The following is a 19,650-nucleotide window of genomic DNA, read 5'->3' as shown; positions in this document are numbered from 1 at the left end:
CCACAGGCGCTCACCGACGGCAAAAACATTATTGTGACAATTGTATCTAGGCCTGCTAGATTATAATGATTGACGTAGTTCTACCAATGCATAGGAAAACTGTAATTGTAATTAAATCATGAACATTGCTGTAAAGTTATTGGAAAAGTAAACTATCACAATTCTTTTTAGTTGGACTGTTCTTTAAAAAGCCTTTCTGTTACATTATAATGAGACCAAACTGAAGATATTAAACCCAAGGTTTGCTTTGTGCAGGAAAAGAAAAGGAAATGTGGTGTAAGAAATATCTGAGAAGGAACATTGATAGATGGAACTTTACTGAACAGTGATGATTTACTGATTCATTTAGTTTTGTAATAATGTGGGAACATTATATATATTTTATTTTATTTCTATCAATATTCTACCATATTTCACATGTGCTTTGCTGAACATGCCTTCAAAAATTGTCAATTATTCAGGATCTTGAGCCTTAATGTATTGAAGTTTTAGGTTCCCAGTTTGACTGTTGACTAAAGACCGCATGAGATATGTATACGAGATATGTTCTTAATTTATACATGATATCAAAGTGTAGTTTTAACTTTTAGAGAAAATATAAATCTTCATGAACTCCTGTTCACTGTGACTGAAATATTTATTAGTTTTTCCTATCCAATTTCTGGTGGAAAACCCACTGCATCTGCCTGCACTGTTTCAATTAAAGTAGCTGCACTCTAATATCATTTATAAATAAATCAAATATCTTCTCAAGTGTCCTCTCCACATCTCTAGAAACCTCCTTGGTTTTTAGATAAGGAAGTCAGAATTTGTGTTAAATCAAAACATTGCCCAACATGAACAGAATCAAACACAAGAACTTGACTCAGATGATAAATGAGATTCTGTTCACAAGAGATACTGTTAGTAGCAGACCTGCAGGATCCTCTGGATTGGATAAAAAGCCATCGTCACCCTGCTCAGAGGAGGCCCTCAAGGGCTCAGATCAGCCACCATCCTGAAAATCGGATCAAAACTAGTTCTAGTTCTCATGGGATGTGAGCTTTAGCCAGCTTAGAGAGGCTGACCTTCACTAGGACATTTTGTACAGTCTTGTCCTCAAACAGGCTCTGCTTCAGTCAAAGTTTTTTGGTCAGCAGTGGTAGCAGAGACTTGGGAGAAATCATATCCTGTCCAGGAAGATTTTTTTTGTACCTGCTGTGGCTTTAGTTTTGCATCTCCCCAAAACTGCTACCGATGTCCAAGTCGAGTCTAAGGCATACTTTAGCTGACTGAGCTTCCTCATATTTACAGAGGTGCTCTTGCTGATCTCATATGGATGCATCCTTCTTGCATGGATTTTAACTTGGCCAAGCCTGATTGAGTTTTCTCCGATGTAGTTTAAAGCAGCTCCAGCTCTATCACCATATTTTGCACGAGGCACCTCCTGTTTTTAGTGTTAGTGTTGTCATTCTCAGGCATGACCTGAACAGCATTTCAAAGTCCCGCTCCACTCCAAAATCTGTTTTGTTCACCTGGATGTTTGAGCTTCATTGGAGAATGATGTCTGAGTTTTTTTCAAAGTCATATGTTATATCGGTTGACCAATATCATCAGCCAATTCTGGTCTATCACCAATATATTGTTATCGCCGTATATTTTGTTCAACATGTGCCAATGAACTGATGTAATTTTAGACAATCAAGTTAATTGTTTTACTGTTAAATATCGTGCCTCCATTGCGTACGTACCTTTGTCACAAGTATTTGATAAACACATTTGAGGGATTATTACAAATAATTTGGGTTTTATCTCAATTAGTTTTGAATGCGCCAGTGTGATGATAAAGGTTGCGGCCTCCAGTAAACACATGTTTAGATGGGACTTTCAGTGTCGGTGTCTAGCAGTTACACTTTTGAAATAAAAAATATGTATATATTCGTAGATTCTGGACTTTTCATGAGGTAGAGGTGAGGTTGTTTTTTGTTGACCGGTTTATTACCGTTTATTTTTTTGTATAAATTACATTAGTATTCAAATCAGAGCACTTTCATTTGTCCTTAATATGTGGAAGAGATTTTTAATGTTAGATTCTGATTAAAAAACACAGCAACGTTTCTGCAAAGGGCACATCAGATGATTTGTTTCAAATTACATTTAACATTTAACACTCCGGCATTTTAAACATAATTTGATTAATTTTCTCATTTCATACATGCAGATAAATACAGAAAGAGAGCACAGCTTCATGATGCACAGCAGCAGTGACCGCAAAATTGTTCTTTCCCCTTTTTTCATGATTTTAATTGTATTTCAGTTTTACATTGCTTTATCCAACACTTGCCCTGGAGCAGATGATCTTTCTCTGCCAAGAATCGTTCAATCTAAAAGGTGCTCAGCTGGCTGAATAAAGCTGTGCAGCACCAGAAAGTTGAACCAAAAGGGTCTTCCCTTTTGTTTTGGTAGATTAGATCCAAAAAGGCGTTTTAGTGCCATGTATAACTTCAGTTTTTCACGGTGTAATGTCTGGCTCCCAGGTTGTCTCTGAGCGCCGCTGCCCCAGGTGGTGCACAGTAGACTGAGAGGTCTGACTCAAACTGGCTGAGCTGCGCGGTGCGGAAAAGGTCAGCATAATGCCAGCTGCCTGCCACATGCTGCGCCCAGGGCAGACATGATGCTGGCAGGGGAGAGAAGGAAGAGAGAGGGCAAAGAGCAGGATGCTAAACGGTGTTTCACTGTTTAACTTCAAAGAAAAGTGCCAAGATAGAGGAAAGGTGTTGTGTTTGAGGTTGAAAACTGTAATGTTAGAGCAAATTCAGCAGGACACACGCACACACAAACTCATAATTCTGAATGACAGCGTAGTAAACACAAAAATTAATAAGACACACACTCAATCATGTTCAATCATGACTCAGTCATTTGTGTCCATTTGTCGCTGGTTGTGGGAAGCACAGCCAGGAGATGTAACAGTCGCAGGAGTCTCACTTTTTAAAGAGCCAATCTGGAGCGTCACGATGGCGCCCCGAGAGAAACGCCGTCTCACCAGCACCGGCTTCATTTACATAATGGTTTAATCGGCTGAAGACCTCCTTTTCACAGAAATTCAACATTTCTCACTGTTCAGAATTCCCACAGCCTTTCCAATACGAGGGAAGCTGATGTCTGGTTTCTTCATCAAAACATTACATTAAAGAGATAACTTAGTTTGAGTAGTTGTTTATTCAAAATTCCTAAAAATGTCCTTTTGAGTGGTATTATGTTTGCTCACTGGATTACGACTGCACTGAGCACTCAAGACCCGAGGCTGCTTTTAAAACTTTGAAACTGGCAAACTTGGCCAGAGCCCAGAATGTGTTTTAGATGAAATGTCCAAAAGTTATGTAACTATAAAGTAGCAGATTGACCTTGACATGGAGCGACTGGCTGACTCTGAGCTATGAAGAACATGGTTAATGATTGCAACAGCATTTAGGATGCAGATCAACACTGCTGAAGTGCACATAAGCAAGGCAGGGATGGTGAGTGTTTGACCTCAAATTAAATCCATGTATGCAAGGCAATTTAATCTTACGTCATGGTTTTTGTGCACTAAAGGGCCATTCATTTCTGATTTCTGTTACTACTTATTATATGTAACTCAGTCAGTAGATACAGTTTTTAAGTCAGTCATCAGCTGACTAACCTTTTATATTTGAAGAAAAGATCATATCCATACTTATTGCAGTCTCTGTCTATTAACATTTTGCTCTCGATTTAAAATTTTAATCGTGATTGAGCGCAGGATCTTTGTTTCTCTCCAGTCTGTTAAATTGTTCAGCATGCTGGATCATTTTCTAGTTGGCAGAATTTATTTTTCGCTTCATATTTATAACTCATATACACACATTAAATATGTGTAGCTGAGGAATTAATAGCTGTATTAATTCCTGACTCACTGCGTGGAGTTTAAAGAAACATTTTCTTACAAATGCTGACTCTTTGTGCTGGGTTCATTTGCTGCTTGCTAATGTCGGGGAGAATCTGAACAGTCAGATGAATTAGTATTCCACACATACTGTTATTATCCCGGGGCCAGGATGGACGGACGGAGGGAGGGAGGGAGGAAGGGAGGAAGGGAGGGGTGATGAGATGTGAACAGGAAAAATGAAGAGGAAAGATGTGACTCCTGCCTTGGCAGTTCTGCCTTTATCCTGACAGTCTCCATCTCTCACACTATCTGTCTCTCTCTATGAACTCTCTCAACCTCGCTAAGTTTTCCTCCTTCCTCTGTGTTTTCTTTCTTTCTTTCTTTCTTTCTTTCTTTCTTTCTTTCTTTCTTTCTTTCTTTCTTTCTTTCTTTCTTCCTTTCTTCACTGTTCTGTTTGCCTTTCTCTGTCCCTGGTGTTTTGCTCCCAGGGCCCAGCTGTTGGTACAAGCAGCTTATTTGGTTAAAAGAGGTCTCATGAAGGTTAGCTCTGTGCTCGGGCAAGATAAAGATGGCTTTCAAACACACACACACACACACACACACTGACAGACAGTCTGTCGTACAGGTCCAACAAAACCCACAGAAAAACGTTTTTTGCAACAGATTATTGTTTTTATATCATACCTAAAGCAACATTATTACAGACCTGGGATTTGTATTTACGACAGTAGTGTTGCACTCAGAAACGGTGGAGGGCGCCAAATCACACAAAATGCCAATTTCTACATAATGTTGCTTTAAGCAAATACAAAGGCCTTCTTTGTACACCATAACATTTTTTACATTTTTAATTTATGGTTTTATTTTTATTTCTTATAATATCTCTGTGACATTTCTATTCTAGAAGGAGCAACTGTAACATAACCCAGTTTCCCATCGGGGAATTATAACGTATTTCTGATTCTGATTATAAAGTCAGTACTGCTTTCTCTCTTTCCTGGTGGCAGGACTGGCATGCTCGCTCAGAAATTGACTGTATTCTTGTTAAAATTCTATCTCCTGTATATTAGTCTAATAGCCAAATTCTGATTGTCATTTCATTATCAGCTATTTCCATTCCACAAACAATAAAAAAAGCTATTTTCACATTCAAGCAAAACTCAATTTAATATCAGTTCAATTTCCATGCATGTGAAAATGTCACCTACTGTGTGACAAGCTTCTCTGTCTTCAAGGTAAAAACCTCTCACCAGTTAATTGAAACTGAATAGATTTATAAAAAAAACTGATTATCCCTGCAGAGGGGCATGGAGAGTGGATTAATTGATAAGTGAAGTGATTGGTGAAGTCACCGACGGCAGCACAGGCAGCCTGCTGCTACAGATAATTCACTATCTCCTCATTGCCTGAAAACAGACTGACTGCAGGGCGGTCTGTGGTGGCTTCACTGTGCTGTCAGCACACACACTGGTTCCAATGATGCTAATTGGTTGGGAAAAATGGAATAAACAGTGTTTGAGTGTTTGTGTGTTTGCATGTGCAAACCCATTTTAATTGGTGGAAAACAAAACAATGCATGCAGAGGTTTGTGATCAGCAATATCAGAACCATCAGCACTTCTGTGTGAAGACATTTCCTCACACTACACACATGCCAAACACCATCCAGGTCCATATTTTGTCCTGACTTCATGCTGCACTGATGCGGTGCTGTTGATTGATGAATTTTTAAAGTGGTTCTATCAGAAAATCCTGCAGTCCTGCAGTGTAGAGAAGACAATGGCAGGATGGACCTTTGCATGTTGTCAGTAAGTGGACCAACATGTAGTACAGCCTGTTTGGCTGTGTTAGAAATGACAAGGTAACACACTGCCTACTACATACTCACTCAGTGTATACTGTGTACTGCCTACGAAAGGAAAACGATTATGTTAGTAAAGAATGTTCTTACTAGCAGACTGTTCACACATACTTAAGCAATACGTCTTCTTTGCATCAGACCACTGTATTGGTAACAACATTACCGTCTTCACTATACATTCATGGGCCAGCTACTGTCGGGTTAGGGTTACAAAATTGTTTATCACAAATGTAAATCAACATTATGTCCTTCACTCAATGTAGTATTTCCCAGTGTTTTATTTCATTATGATTTTGATGGTACAGTGTCTTGTAGTAGGATGAATGGTGTCTCTGTCTCAGCCACTCTGCCCCACATCACTTGTTTCTGCACTATGTGACTTCAGTGAGAGGGTAGGATACAGCGTTACATACATGTTCACTTCAACATACAAGTTTTCAATGCATAACATTGTAATGATGATGTAAAGAGATTTTTTTGTGGTAAGCACCTACATTACATCTGACAAACTGTTACAGACCGGGATTTGTATTTACGACAGTGGTGTTGCACTCAGAAACTGTGGGGGGCGCCAAATCACACAAAATGCCAATTTCTACATAATCTTGCTTTAAAGAAAACTAGAGAAATAACAGAAGACATGGCAAAGGCTATTGTTTATGGTTCACATTTGATTTAAAGTATAAAGAATTAAGGTAAAAAACCTATTAGGATCAAAGATGAGCCGAGCAATGTTGTCAGCTACTGTCGGTGTAGAAGGCTGCTGAGTTTAACGTTATCTTATAAAAGCAGCTCTTAACTATAATAACAGAGGGCAGTTAACCCGCTGGCTAGCTAGCTACCCCCACAGGCACAAAACCTTGGAACATATTTTTGATTCGCCATCAATTTTCATAAAACTGTCCATGTTTGAAATCTACACAGTTAAAACTATTCAATCAGACAGTCTGCTGTAAGCTGAGGACGTATACTATAAATGTCACAATGTCTCAAATACACAAAATTCACATACAATGCAGTTGAAACGCACTACATTAATCTATGTTAGTATGTGATTCCGATCACTGCTTTTATCTCTACTTCTTCAGCACCCGCTTTCCTCACATCTGTTTTCTACTTTGTACCTCATCCTTTAAAATCTTCAGCTGTGTGGTTCAGCAGCCTAATGTCATTACATATCCTCACTGCACTAAGGGGATCAGACAACCTTCACCATGTGTCCCTGTCTCTCTGCTTCAGCCTGCTTTCACTGTCCACTCCTTTTAACCCTCAATAAAGTAAAAATCCAAGTTGTTTGTAATGCCTTGACTTTCCTCTCCTCTGTAACTGAAGTAGAAATCTAGAAGGATCAACGTTGCCTAAGATTTCGAGTTATGCTCGGTTATTTTATCAGTCCAGCTCTAGTGGTTGATCATTTTACGAGTTGCACAGCATGCACACAGTATGAACAACTGTTTTGCAATTAAATGTGAAAGCCATTTGCTAAATCAATTATGATTTTCAGTTTCTGTTAACGCTGTGAAAAATCAAACTTTGAGATAATCTGTGATGCTCTGTTCATTCGCACTCTGACTGCTATTTTGTCAACCTTGCAGAAAAAAAAACAACAGAAACATTCTTTTTGTGCTGTGTCGATTTTTAAGTGTTTATATTGTTTTGTCCGCCCCCTGTATGCGGCAGCTGAAAAGAGCAGACAGAAACAGATATAGATATAACAGCGCAGACGAAGGCGACTGAAGTCGAATTGTTTAGAAGAAATCAATAGAGCTTGAAGAGGCAGTACAGGAGACGAGGGCATGAAACAGAAGTGAAAATAGGTGCAAAGGGAAAGAAAGAGTTTTTCTTTGTGTTTGTGTGTGTGTGTATATATGCAGTAAGGTGCCATACAGGATCTTTGACATTTAACTCAAACACTGGCGATACCAGTTTGCTCAGATCCTTTCAAAGCAAAAAAGAGCCCTTTTACAAAACTTTATGGCACTTCTCCCAAAAAGAGATTTAAATGGATTCCTGGACAAAAAAAACAATTCTAAGTACTTTCATTGAAGGATAATGAGGCGTTCTGGTGGTCTATTGTTTAGGACACATACAATTCTACATGACCAAAACATCCCAGGTTCAATTTCACAGGTTTCCTCACGACGGAGTCCATTAATAACTGCAGTTTAGATCCTTAAATAGTGCTAAATGTGTCTGTTGGAAGATGATGACGGTGTAGTTTTCCATATTTAACCCAAGTCAAATTATAATTTGGCTCTCGTCTGGATAAACCTACTGTAAACTTCTCAGGCATGACCAGCCTGCAGACTTACTGGAGACTTACTTTATTGGAGCTGGAAATGAATCCAACAGAAAAATTATGACTCAGCCTTTCTATCTGTAGGCAGATGAGCCGAAAAATGCTGAAAAAGAGAGTTAGGAGGTCTGTTAAACTGAGACACCAGAGAAAAATATTTCATTTAAATGTGTGCCATCTATCAGGCTGCCAGGCACAGAACCGGATTCAAGAGTGAAGAATCAGGTTCACACAAAATTGAAAACATAAATGACAACTCTTGCCAAATTTACTACTTGGTAACTCATTAATTTCTCACATCCCTTATTTGCCCCATTTTCTTTCCCTTTTACTCCTTCTGTCCTGTTTTTATGCCTTGTACTGTTGGGCTCATGTCAGTTTGTCTTTTCTCTTTAAACCACCCAATTGAAGTGCTTGACATGTGTGAATACAGAGCAGAAATATCACCCTAAATGGCAAAATATGAAATCAAAAAGCACTGCAAGGTTATCACATTTACTCTTGTTTTACGGCATCATCAAATGCCACTGCCAGCACTTTCCACCAGCAGTGGAATAGCTGTTTAGCACTCGCAGGGACTTAATTTCCATCAAACAGAAAAAACCTCAGTTGAGCCTATAAGAGCGGTGGCCTTGACATTAGAGCTCCGCAGGGTGTTCGTGTCATGCTGTCAGCCTCCAGCTCAGGAACAAAGCTCAGAGCTGCAAGTGCACCTTGTTAGCTGTGATTACAATTCCACCGCGCTAAAGACGGCTAAGAGGGCCGATTACACACATACACACACAGATGTACACACTCAAGCCTTGATCAGTTTGCAGGTATATTAGATTTGTTTCTCAAACAGACATTTGCAAGCGATCAGATCGGATTTTTGTGTCCAGACATCACCAGCCTTTCAGCACGGGTTGGTGTGGTAATGAAGTAGGTGTCAGTAACAGAGTAGGTGTCCGTAACTACGTACGCTGATGATGTGGCTTTCCAACACAGAAGAACAGGAAATGGCGAGTCATCGTCTCACCCTCCAAACAATCACACTGTCAAGTCGCAGAGCAGACAGTTTATTTCAGCGGGAGATGGTCCACGGACTGCTGTTCCCTGTGTTGTCTTTAATGTCACTCTGCTTGTAGCTGCTCTGATGCAAATCTGTGACTCTGGATTTGATGTCATTGTCCTGTTGTGTTGGGAGTGACACAAAGGATTTCAAACTGTCCTTTGTGTCCGAGGTGCATCTGTAGAAATCCTGTTTGAATCACATTTCGAACCGACTCCAAATGTGGTTTGGATCCGATTTGTTTTTTTGCGGCCCAGACTTTCTAAAACCAGTCTGAACACAATGTTGATATTCCAAAAATGGAACAAGGCTTAACACATACACCAATCAGCCACAATATTAAAAACATTGACAGCTGAAGTGAAAAACTTTGATCATCTCAACATGGATTCCACGTGACACAAAACTCTTGCCCAAATACCATTGCAGGTGGTTTTTCCTCATGGAAATCCAAATTTCAAAGATCCCAATCCAATCGAGCATCCGTGCGATGTGCTGAATCAAGTCCCCACCACGCAACCCACAGGACATAAAGAATCTGCCACTAACGCTTGGTGTCAGACACCAAAGGACACCCCCAGAGGTCCTGTGTCCATGCCTCAACGGGTCAGAGCCAAGTCCAATCCACGTTAGGGCCTTCATGAATTGGACTCATTCCAGGACATCCCAAGGATGCTCGATCAGATTGGGATCTGTGGAATATGGAGGCCAGGGGGGCGCCTTGAACTGCTTGTCACGTTCCTTGGGTCATTCCTGAGAGGTTTTTGCTGCGTTGTGAGTTGTCTTGCTGGGCGTGCCACTGCCATTGGGGAGTGCTATTGCTTGCCTTCAGGGGGTATACTTGTGCCACCCACCCAAACACCATTGAAGACTGTATCAGTTCCACATGAAGGCCAGGACCCAAGATTTCTCAGCAGAACATTTGAATGCAATGAGATGAGTATTGTTTTTCAATTTACCTGTCAGTGGTTTTAAAAGGCTGATCGGTGTACACAGGCAAGCTTTGCATACATGTGTGGATAGGAAATAACATACAAACATCTTGCATATTTAATAAGAGCAACCTGTAATCACTGTAGCCCCCTCGACAACTCTGAAAAAATTCAATTACGATTCTGCTGAAGGGGCATGTTGAAGTGCAGCCTTGTTAAGTGAAGATCATCATTATGCACCAACAGATCCAGTTCATCCTCAGGGTGTCATCTGTAAGTTAAACCTCAGTGGAGTTGATGGCATTGCAATGTATGGAGTAATGAGCTTCATTGTTCATCCCGTCTGTTGAAATGAGCAGATGGTTAAGGGCTGTTTCATTGTCTCCTGTCTCTGAGGTGCATCGGTTGTTTTCTGACAGTCGAGCGGTGGAGGTCGACAGAGTCAGAGGAGGAACAGACTGTTCATTCAGCACTGTGGCACAGGTTGAGTGAGAGACGGACAGAGAGAAGGATTCAACACAGAGATGAAACAGAGCAGAGAGAGCGATCATTTGGCCTGGAGGGATTTAATAAATAAAAGACTAGTAACCGATATTTGGAGCCAGTATACATTTCAAAATAAAAACTTACTGTCAAACTATAGTAGTTACATCAAACTAATAGTTACATCTTTGTTAAGAAAGAGTTAAATGCTTTATAAACCAGTTATTAAGCATCTGTAGGTTTATAAACATATATGATATAGCACTTAGAACCGTTGCTCTTTGTAAGCGGCATGCATAAAGACACATTCTCTGGACTGTCACAGAAAGTACGAGTCATTTACAAAAAATCCAGTCCAGTCCAGCAGCGTTAAATAACTAAAACAAATCGTTCACAGGCTTGTAAAGGCAACACAGGGAGACTCATTTTTCACGTCAGATTACAATCCGCTCACAAATGACCAATTAAAAGTGATGAATACATGTAAATTGCCATAAAAAGTTACATAGAGCTCCTTTGACTAAACATTTACCATTTATTAGCTCGATGCTAACATGTTGAAATGCTGAAACTGTTGATGTTGCAATGTACGTGGCAGTCAAAATACAAAAATTCAAAGAAACTGAATCAGCAGTTTTACTGGAAACACTGAAGTTTGAAGCACGAGTTTCTCATTATATTGGCTAATATATCAATGTAGTATTTTTTTTTTACCCTCATATATTGATATTAGTATCTGCCTTTAATTCCAGTATCTGTCAGACTATAATGTGCTGTTTTTACTGTATGTACTTAAACTCTCATACTGTAGGTACATGAGCAATTCATAACATCACTTTTCTTGGAATTTCCCTTTACCTCAGATGACAAATGAAAAATGTGGTGACAATGTCCTTGGTCCTCTCCTGCCAAATTTCAAACACATTGCAACACAGACCGTCTCATATCTTGTCAGGCAGCCCAGATTTTCTTGCAACTCCCAGAACACACATAAGCACTAGACATTTTTGTGATGTAAAAAGGTGTTCCTCGCTCTGTCTGTCTGGCACAGCGGGACAGTTTCAGAGAAAAAAAACGTTTTGACATAATCTGAATGGGAAACATTTTCTGCCACAACAAAGCTACATGCATAATTCAGTGAGGGAATGCACCGAGGATGTCGTGTCTCCTCTGGTTGGCATGGCTTAGCCGTTTTGTCTTGCTTATCAGCATTGTTTGCATGGCACTCAGAGGCATGTGGTACACACACACACACACACACACACACACACACACACACACACACACACACACACACACAGACATAATCACACAAGGACAGCGGACACAAGGTCATCCACATATGCACCAGTAAAGACTGACAGTGCTCACACTGGTGAGGTGATCCTTCAGTACTAAGCTGATATTTTCCTCTTGGGAACTTGACAGCCTTCCTCGAGTAGTGTCACAGCTCAGGTATTAGTAGTGTTTACTTCAGGATGTCAAACACGAACACACACTCGAACACACTGACATAAAGAGCTGAAGTGTTTTCTAATGATGAAATGTCTCTCTCTTCCCTCCAGGTACATGGGTGACATTTGGGGGACAGATAACAGACGAGGTATGAAACACTTTGATTTATCTTGCATATAGATTCAACTAAATGGACTCTGTGTTTTGTTGTATGGTTTACAATCCTGTAATGAGTGTGTTCTTTAGACATTTGTAGATTATCACATCTACATTACATCCTTGGAGTGTAATGTTAAAGCTGAGTTTTTGAAGTGACGTAACGCCATACTTAATATGTGTATCATATCAATATCATTAAGTTAGTACGAACTTAACATAATTCAAGTTAACAACCAGCCACTAAAGCATATAGTCTCAAAAGGTCGACTTTCATCTTGAAATGTCAAGTTTATTCTCGACATTTCGACTTAATTCACAAAATTGCATTTCAACTTTATTCTCGACATTTTGACTTTTCCTCTTCTTGAAGTGCATAATGAAAAAAAAACCTCATTTTTTTCTCAACCCCTGGCCCTAATACTCTTCCGTAGTGATGTGTCAAACTGCATCGTTCAGGTTCTTTGATTCGGACTGTGCTGTATATGAAATAGTCTTGCCTTACCTGTGGAAGCAGTTGAAGTATAAGACCATGTTTTTCTTGATCTAAACTCACTGATACACATCAACTCCAACACTTCTGACAGACTCTCCTAAGGGAAATGTCACAGCACTCAAACACTGATGAACAAGTGATACCTTTGAAATGGCACTACAAAAACCCCCACACCACATTTTGCCAAATCCAAAATGAGTCACCTTTGGAAATGTCCAGCAAAGTGAGCAGCAGTGGGCCGTCAGATTTTCATGCTTCTTTGGTAGTATGTAAACAAGCTGTGAAGTTTTGTTTGACTCAACCTGTAGAAATGATCCACCCGTCATTTGAGTCTTTCCATTTCGAGTCAGCTTGACTTGACAGAAAATAAACAACTTGAGACTCGACTTGTAGTTGGAAGTAAAAGACCTGTGACTTGACTTGACTTGACTTGCTGTAAGTATTTCACCTGAAGAAATTAAGGAAACCTTTATGAAGGTTTTTGTTTGATTATAGTATTTCAACGAATCTTAATAAACAAATTCAATTCATTATTATACTTTTTGAACAGGCTGGATAAATTTGTCAATAGTATCATTATTTGACAGGAATTAACACCTTATCCTATCTTTTTTTTTTTACCAGATTCTGCAGGTAAGACTGAAGTTTCTTGGATAGGGAAAAAAGTGACTTGACTTGCCTAAGGACTCGACTTGAATTGACACAAACTGTGACTTGATTCGACTTGGGCTAACTGACTTGAGTCACATGTCAGTCCTTTTCTCTATAACGTTACTACTAACAGATTGTTTTTCACTTGCACTATATGCAACCCAAAGATTATTTTTACGCTTCAAGTCAATTCTTTCAATTTTACTTGCACAAGTACAGTGATTGTCTATTAGGTTTGGCCTGCTGCCAAAACGCAGATGACCCACAGTCAATACCCCTGCCTGAATGCATCCTGTGTAGACACACAGATGGAGGACTGACGCTGCTGCTCTGTTATCATGCAGCTCACACTACACCTCCTGTTTAGACACAGTGTTAATATGAAAAACTAAAGCACATTTCTTATGACATGCTTGGAAAACAGAAGCTGTCTTTGGGTTTAAATGACAAAATATTTTGTGTTTGTTAATTTTCTGTTAAGAGGAGGCACCGACTCTTTTGAAACATTAGAAAATTGCATCATGGAAAGGAACAACAAAGTAATTATAAACGCAGCTTTATTTTTTTCTCAGTGGTATCACAGTTTACCTTGAGCTCTAATACCTACAAGCTTAATTGGACTACAGCTTAGTTTTTATTGCTTCCTTGCTATAATGAAAGAGGGTGGATTTATTTTTTTTACATTTTAGTCACAACCTTGACAAAGACTTTGGGTGAGATGATTCAGATCATTTGGACTGACTCACATTTTATGCTACATAATACTGAAAAAGGGCATACTGAGGTTCAACACATTATGTTTACATGTGCGTACTTGAAACCCCTTTACCATGCTCTGATTTTGCTGCTGGGGTCTTGACCGCAGTCGTCACACACACAGATACACACACATACGCACACACTTTAGAGTGACACTTAGGGAGAAGGGAACAGAGCTCACCTCAGGGGACATTAAGCTTATGTAACAGTATTATTTTCCTTACCTTAAGGCTTAGTGCCATCAACTCACATGGTACGCTCAAAGCTTAGTACCGTCTTCTGTCCATTATTATGAATGTCCCCAGTTCAATGTCACTGGTATCACTGAGACACTTCGGGCTTTTGATTCGACAGCTGAGATTCAAACGGGCAATGCTGGTTGGCTCACATCAAAACTATTCTAAATATGACATTGTTGACAGAAGATAATGTTTGAGCTCCCAGTAGAGTCACACAATTGGCATTGAAACTAACCAAAGAAGAAGCCAGTGCTGCAGGGCTCTCAGTGGACATACAAACTTAAGCGATCCCACCACGGCCAACACATGCAACGCTGCTGGGTTAAAATGTCCTCTGCTGTCCTGAGTGCCCCCTGTTCAATGTCATTGTTATCAAAAGCACCCTAAATATACAACATGTCCTCAGCAGAGTTCAGTGTCCCTGCCCTCATTAAGAAATGCACAACAACTCTGGCACACAAACACAGTTACGGCATAAAATCTCTGTGAGGGCTGCTCTAATAAGCACAAAGTTGTGCTTCTACAAACAGTGAACACATCTTTTCCCCTAGTTATTTTGTATTATTTATCATAAGGCATGTTTGTAAAGTGTATTAATTGCAACCAGTGGATTTATGAATATTAAACAGACCCTTAAAATGGAAAGTTGGATATACTGCAAAACGGCTGCAGAGAAACTGGAATGAAAAAAACAACTTATGAAGGGAATACTTACACATTTTGAGAAATTATCTTAATCCCATATGCTGAAGGTTAGATGAGAATACCACTCTCGTGTCTCTGTGCTAAGTATTGAGCATAACGACTGGAAACAGGGGGAGACAGATAGCCTTACTCTCTTCGAATCGTATTATTTAACACGTCGTATCTGTACACACAGAAATGTAAAAATGACGAGTTTGATGTTAAAGGGGATTTCATGCTGTAACTTGGCAACCAGTGGCGGGGTGCAGTGACCTTTTAGAGTCTTGATGTCACTGTGATGTTGTCAGACAACCAAGGTCCAGGAAGTTACTAACTTGTTTATACATTTTTAGTGTGTACATGTTAAAGGAGACATATTATGGTTATTTTCAGGTTCATCATTTTATAGTTAGTTTTAGTTTTATAGAATAGTTTTACATGATTTAATGCTCAGAAACGCATCAGTTTGCTGCAGCACTGAATCCACCTTCTCTCTAAAACACTCCCATCTCTTTAAGGCCCCCCTCCCGAATACCTAGTCTGCTCTGATTGGTCAGCTCACACCTGAGCCAGCACCACTCACCCTGTCTTCAGTCGGCTCTGTCGTTTTTTCAGCATCCAGTTAGCTTTGCTTCTACCCTGAATACAAACAACACAGACCACATGCACATGTGTTTGTTAGTGAGCTTTAGAGGTGCCAGTCTGTTGATTTGTAACAGTGGACAGATTCAGGCTAGCTGTTTCCTTCTACTTCCAGTGTTTATGCTAAGCTAAGCTAACCTTCAGGTTCTAGCTTCATGTCATTATTCAGAGTGTGATTGGTACAGTATCCATCTACTCATCTAACTCAAATAAAGTAAATAAAGGATATTTATATTTATTTCCTCAGACCTTTTCCTTTAACATGCACACCAGCAGATGTGAGAGCTATTAGAATGAATCACTGTCTCACATAATAATAAGCTGTCTGGTCTGCAGTAATAAATGCTAGTGAACTGTGCCTTTTATGAAGCCATTAGTAACAGCTTATAAACCTCTAATAAAGTGCGTCTTATCAAAGTGGTAGCAGGTTGGTTTCACTGCAGTCTTGTCTGGGCAGCAACACATTCCCAGACAGAAAGCTCACAAGAGTGATGGTGGGATGCAAGTTAACATTGCTTATTCATTCCAGAAGGCCAAAAGTGGACCCATAAATCAGAAAGTGAATTTGAAGAAAGCGTCTCTTGTCGATGTTAACTTTGATGTAGGGAGTGTGGTTGGGAGGATGCAGTGTAGTCATAAAATCATCTCAAGGCTGTGTGGGTAGTATGTGGGAAGCTACCACGGCCTTGAATCTGGGGTTGTGAGAGAGAAAATGTTTCTTCTTATTATGTCTGTTCTATGTATGGAAATCAAAATCTCCTGCACCATTTGTGCCCCAGAGAAAAAAAAAAAACAACACAAAGAAAGATGCCTGAAGCTCAGCCACCCATGTATTCCTGCAACTTTTGAGTGACTCAGTGTTTCTGTAAAGGTGAGGATAGAAGCGCATGTGTATATGATTGTGTGTTACAGACGGATTGTCTCTGCAGTTTGTATTCACTTTAAAAAAATTATCACATCATTTGAAGGCCATTAGTCACATTCAGTTAATCTGAAATGGCCAGAAGTCAGAAATAGTCTGCTTCGTCATCGTAAACAAACTTTCTGACCTTGTGAATGTCACTTTGATCACTCGATGACAGTGACTGGCCTTTTAGTATCTTATGAGACTCATTGTGAGTGAGCAATCACCAAAGGCCAAAAAGTCGCCCTTTAAAAACTGACTCGATCACCCTCGTCTCGGTTCTGACCGTTTGCTCCTCTGCATCTCTTCATCTGTAGTCTATAAGTAAAGCTGTCTTCAGCATATTCCTGCAAAAAGTCTGTTACCTACTGTGTTTGTTCTTTAATTCCCACTATTTTTCACTGAACCGAGCACTTTCTTACTTTTTCTATCCACATCCAACTTTGTCTTTATCCTCCATCTATTCTCTTACCTCTGCAAAAAATCTCTCATCCCACTCTTCCTTCACTTTATTAAAAATCACCCTCCAGTGCCCCCAGCCGAGATTGTTTCCCCTCCGCACTCAACAGAGACCAGTTAGAGAAAGAACATGCTGTTCATTTTCTGTCATCCCTCTTTTCCCAAACCTTTCTCTCCTCAACTGACCCCTACTTTCTTTAACCTCCATTATCCAGCCCTGTCTTTTCATTCTGCTCTGTTTGGTTTAATGACAGTCCATCCAGAGCTCGGAGACTGAATGAGCCATTTTGAAATGTGGCCACTGTTCTCTCTGTCCTTTACTTTGCTATCTCACTGTCTATTCAACCTTCTTTGAAAGCAGTGGATTTGCATCTGATAATGATGCAGGTCTTAAACATGAATGAGTTCTGAAATACGCTGCAGATAGTAGTGGTTATACTAAGCTGAACAAATATTAAACTCTCATTACTTTTCTTTCTGAGGCAAAGGCAACAGACCTGCATAGTGTTTGTTGTGTTAAGTGATACACTGATCCAATATGGTACAGATCCGTACTCAGTTTTAAGACACACACACACACACACGCAGGCAGGCACACGCACACACACACACACACACACACACACACACACACACACACACACACACACTGTATATACTGTATATATAATTAATGTAAATCAATCTTGGTGTTGTGTTTGTGTTGTTATTTATTATGTTATATCCAAGTGTTGGACAGATGCTTTGGCAAAATTGTTGTTAAACTTTCATGCCAATAAAGCCCCTTTAAATTTGAATTTGAATTTGAAAAATTTTAAGCACCACATCAATCGTTGTACAGTTGCCAAACAGTTTCACAGTGTTTTACAGATTTTAAATGTACAAAAAAGAGCACTGGTATAAGATATTGGCAGGTATCCTGAGTTAAGGTATCTCTGTCACATCTTCCCATTTCTCCTTTGGCTTTGGATCTGTGTGTCCAGTTTATGAGTTGTGTTTCCTGCCACTCTGAACATCTTGCCAAAACAATTGTATAATTTGGTAACTTTTGGAAGATAGCATAAGTTTGATTTTTTTTTGCGATCAGACCCGTGAAACTGTTTTGCCGGTCACTCAAAGGTCCTGTAATTGATGGTGAGGGTTTAGAGTTAAAAGAAACCAATGGGAACAGTTGAAAAGAGACAGGACGTGCACTCTCCTCCCTTTTACTGCAATTAAACAGCATGCAAAATCCTCCTTTGCTACTGAATGTGAAGATAGGTGGTTTTAAATCATTTCATATCACAATAGCTTAATACAAACGTGTTCACTGACTCACAATTAAGTTTAAAATTGATTTTAAATGTCCTATTTGTAATGTCCAGCTCTCATTCCCCGGACTGGGAATGAGACTCAAAAATCAATTTTTCTTACAAATAGGACATTTAAAATGTTACTGATCATGTTCAGATTTGGCTCCGAGCTACGCAATAGGCTTCGAGCTCAGATGGGAACTATCTCCTGCATTTTTAACACCAGTTTTTATTGACTTGTCATCCCTTTATTCTTTTACTTCTTTTATTATCACTTACTCTTTCTGTATTTTATTTCATTATTACATCACTTCTCTCTGCCCTTGTTTCCTCGCATTAATATAAATCCTTGTTGTATGTGGTTTATTGTCTTGCTTTTTTCCTTTAAGAGTCATGCTTTTACTTTGTCCATCTTTAAATACACTAATTAAATAGAGTTTAATATTGTTGTATCATTATCACACATCGGCTTGGACTGCTACCCTGTTTGTGCAGGTTGCACTGAGAAGGTTGAGGAAGGTTGAGACAGATTCTCAGAGGAGAGATTATCTAATTCTTTGAGAAGCAACACCTCCGCTGTCTGCCACCAGTGAAACACACACACACATGGAGTGCTCACACTGCAGGCGTATACACAAGGGCAGACAAACAGATTGCATGCACACATGTAAACACAAACACACAAGCACCATGTGCACACTTCTGTCCCCACACGCCCACAAAACCAACTCATGCGCACGCACGTAACTCCACAGGGAGTTGATGGCAAATTCACTTAAAGTCCCCATGTGATAAAACTCACCACGAGGAAATTAGATCTCGGTCTGATGATTTATGGTCACCATGTCTGCAAAAATATGAAAAATATCTGCACATATGCCACACACACACACACACACACACACACACACACTTAAGTAAAGCATGAGCACTTAATAACTAAACAGGAATGAGTTGACACTACTGTACATCATAGAGGATATTTCACAGATAATAATCACACTGTGATCCCAATAAACCGTGTACATCAACAGACTCACAGCCACACAGGCTCTGTTGGGGCAGGCGAGTTCAGGCTGGCAACTCGAGTGCACTGCAGCATACTCGCACACGACATAGAGTGTAGTACTGCAGCATATATACAGTATCTAACTCATCCTTTACTATAGGGCGCTGTTTTCAAGCCTCGATGCTCGGCTCACACTCTGCCACGGCTGCTGCAGTGCTGTTCAGGTAGCATTTCATAAGCCGCCCCAGCATACACTTTAGGGATCTAAGGGTGGGGTTGTGCTGGATCAAAAGGAGCTCGTAGGACGTTCGGTCTGACCACGATGGAAATCAAAATTGTGTATAGGTTTTCTGACTGGCTACACTGGAAGGCGGATTGAAAAGCTGAGGGCCA

General features: G+C 39.9%; 1 protein-coding gene across 4 annotated transcripts in view; it reads left to right on the top strand.

The window, feature by feature from the left end:
- Window positions 1-19,650, top strand: part of kcnab1a (potassium voltage-gated channel subfamily A regulatory beta subunit 1a) — a 118,577-nt gene that overhangs the window by 84,133 nt on the left and 14,794 nt on the right. For all 4 annotated transcript variants that reach the window (XM_073488617.1, XM_073488609.1, XM_073488633.1 and 1 more), the window contains exon 3: window positions 12,077-12,114. In XM_073488617.1, the coding sequence (XP_073344718.1) occupies window positions 12,077-12,114 (38 nt within the window). The remainder of the gene's footprint in view (window positions 1-12,076; window positions 12,115-19,650) is intronic.

This window comes from Pagrus major, chromosome 2 (assembly GCF_040436345.1).
Source record: "Pagrus major chromosome 2, Pma_NU_1.0".
Taxonomy (NCBI): domain Eukaryota; kingdom Metazoa; phylum Chordata; class Actinopteri; order Spariformes; family Sparidae; genus Pagrus; species Pagrus major.
Note: the sequence above shows the minus strand (reverse complement) of the source record. Positions and strands in the feature narration are given on the sequence as shown.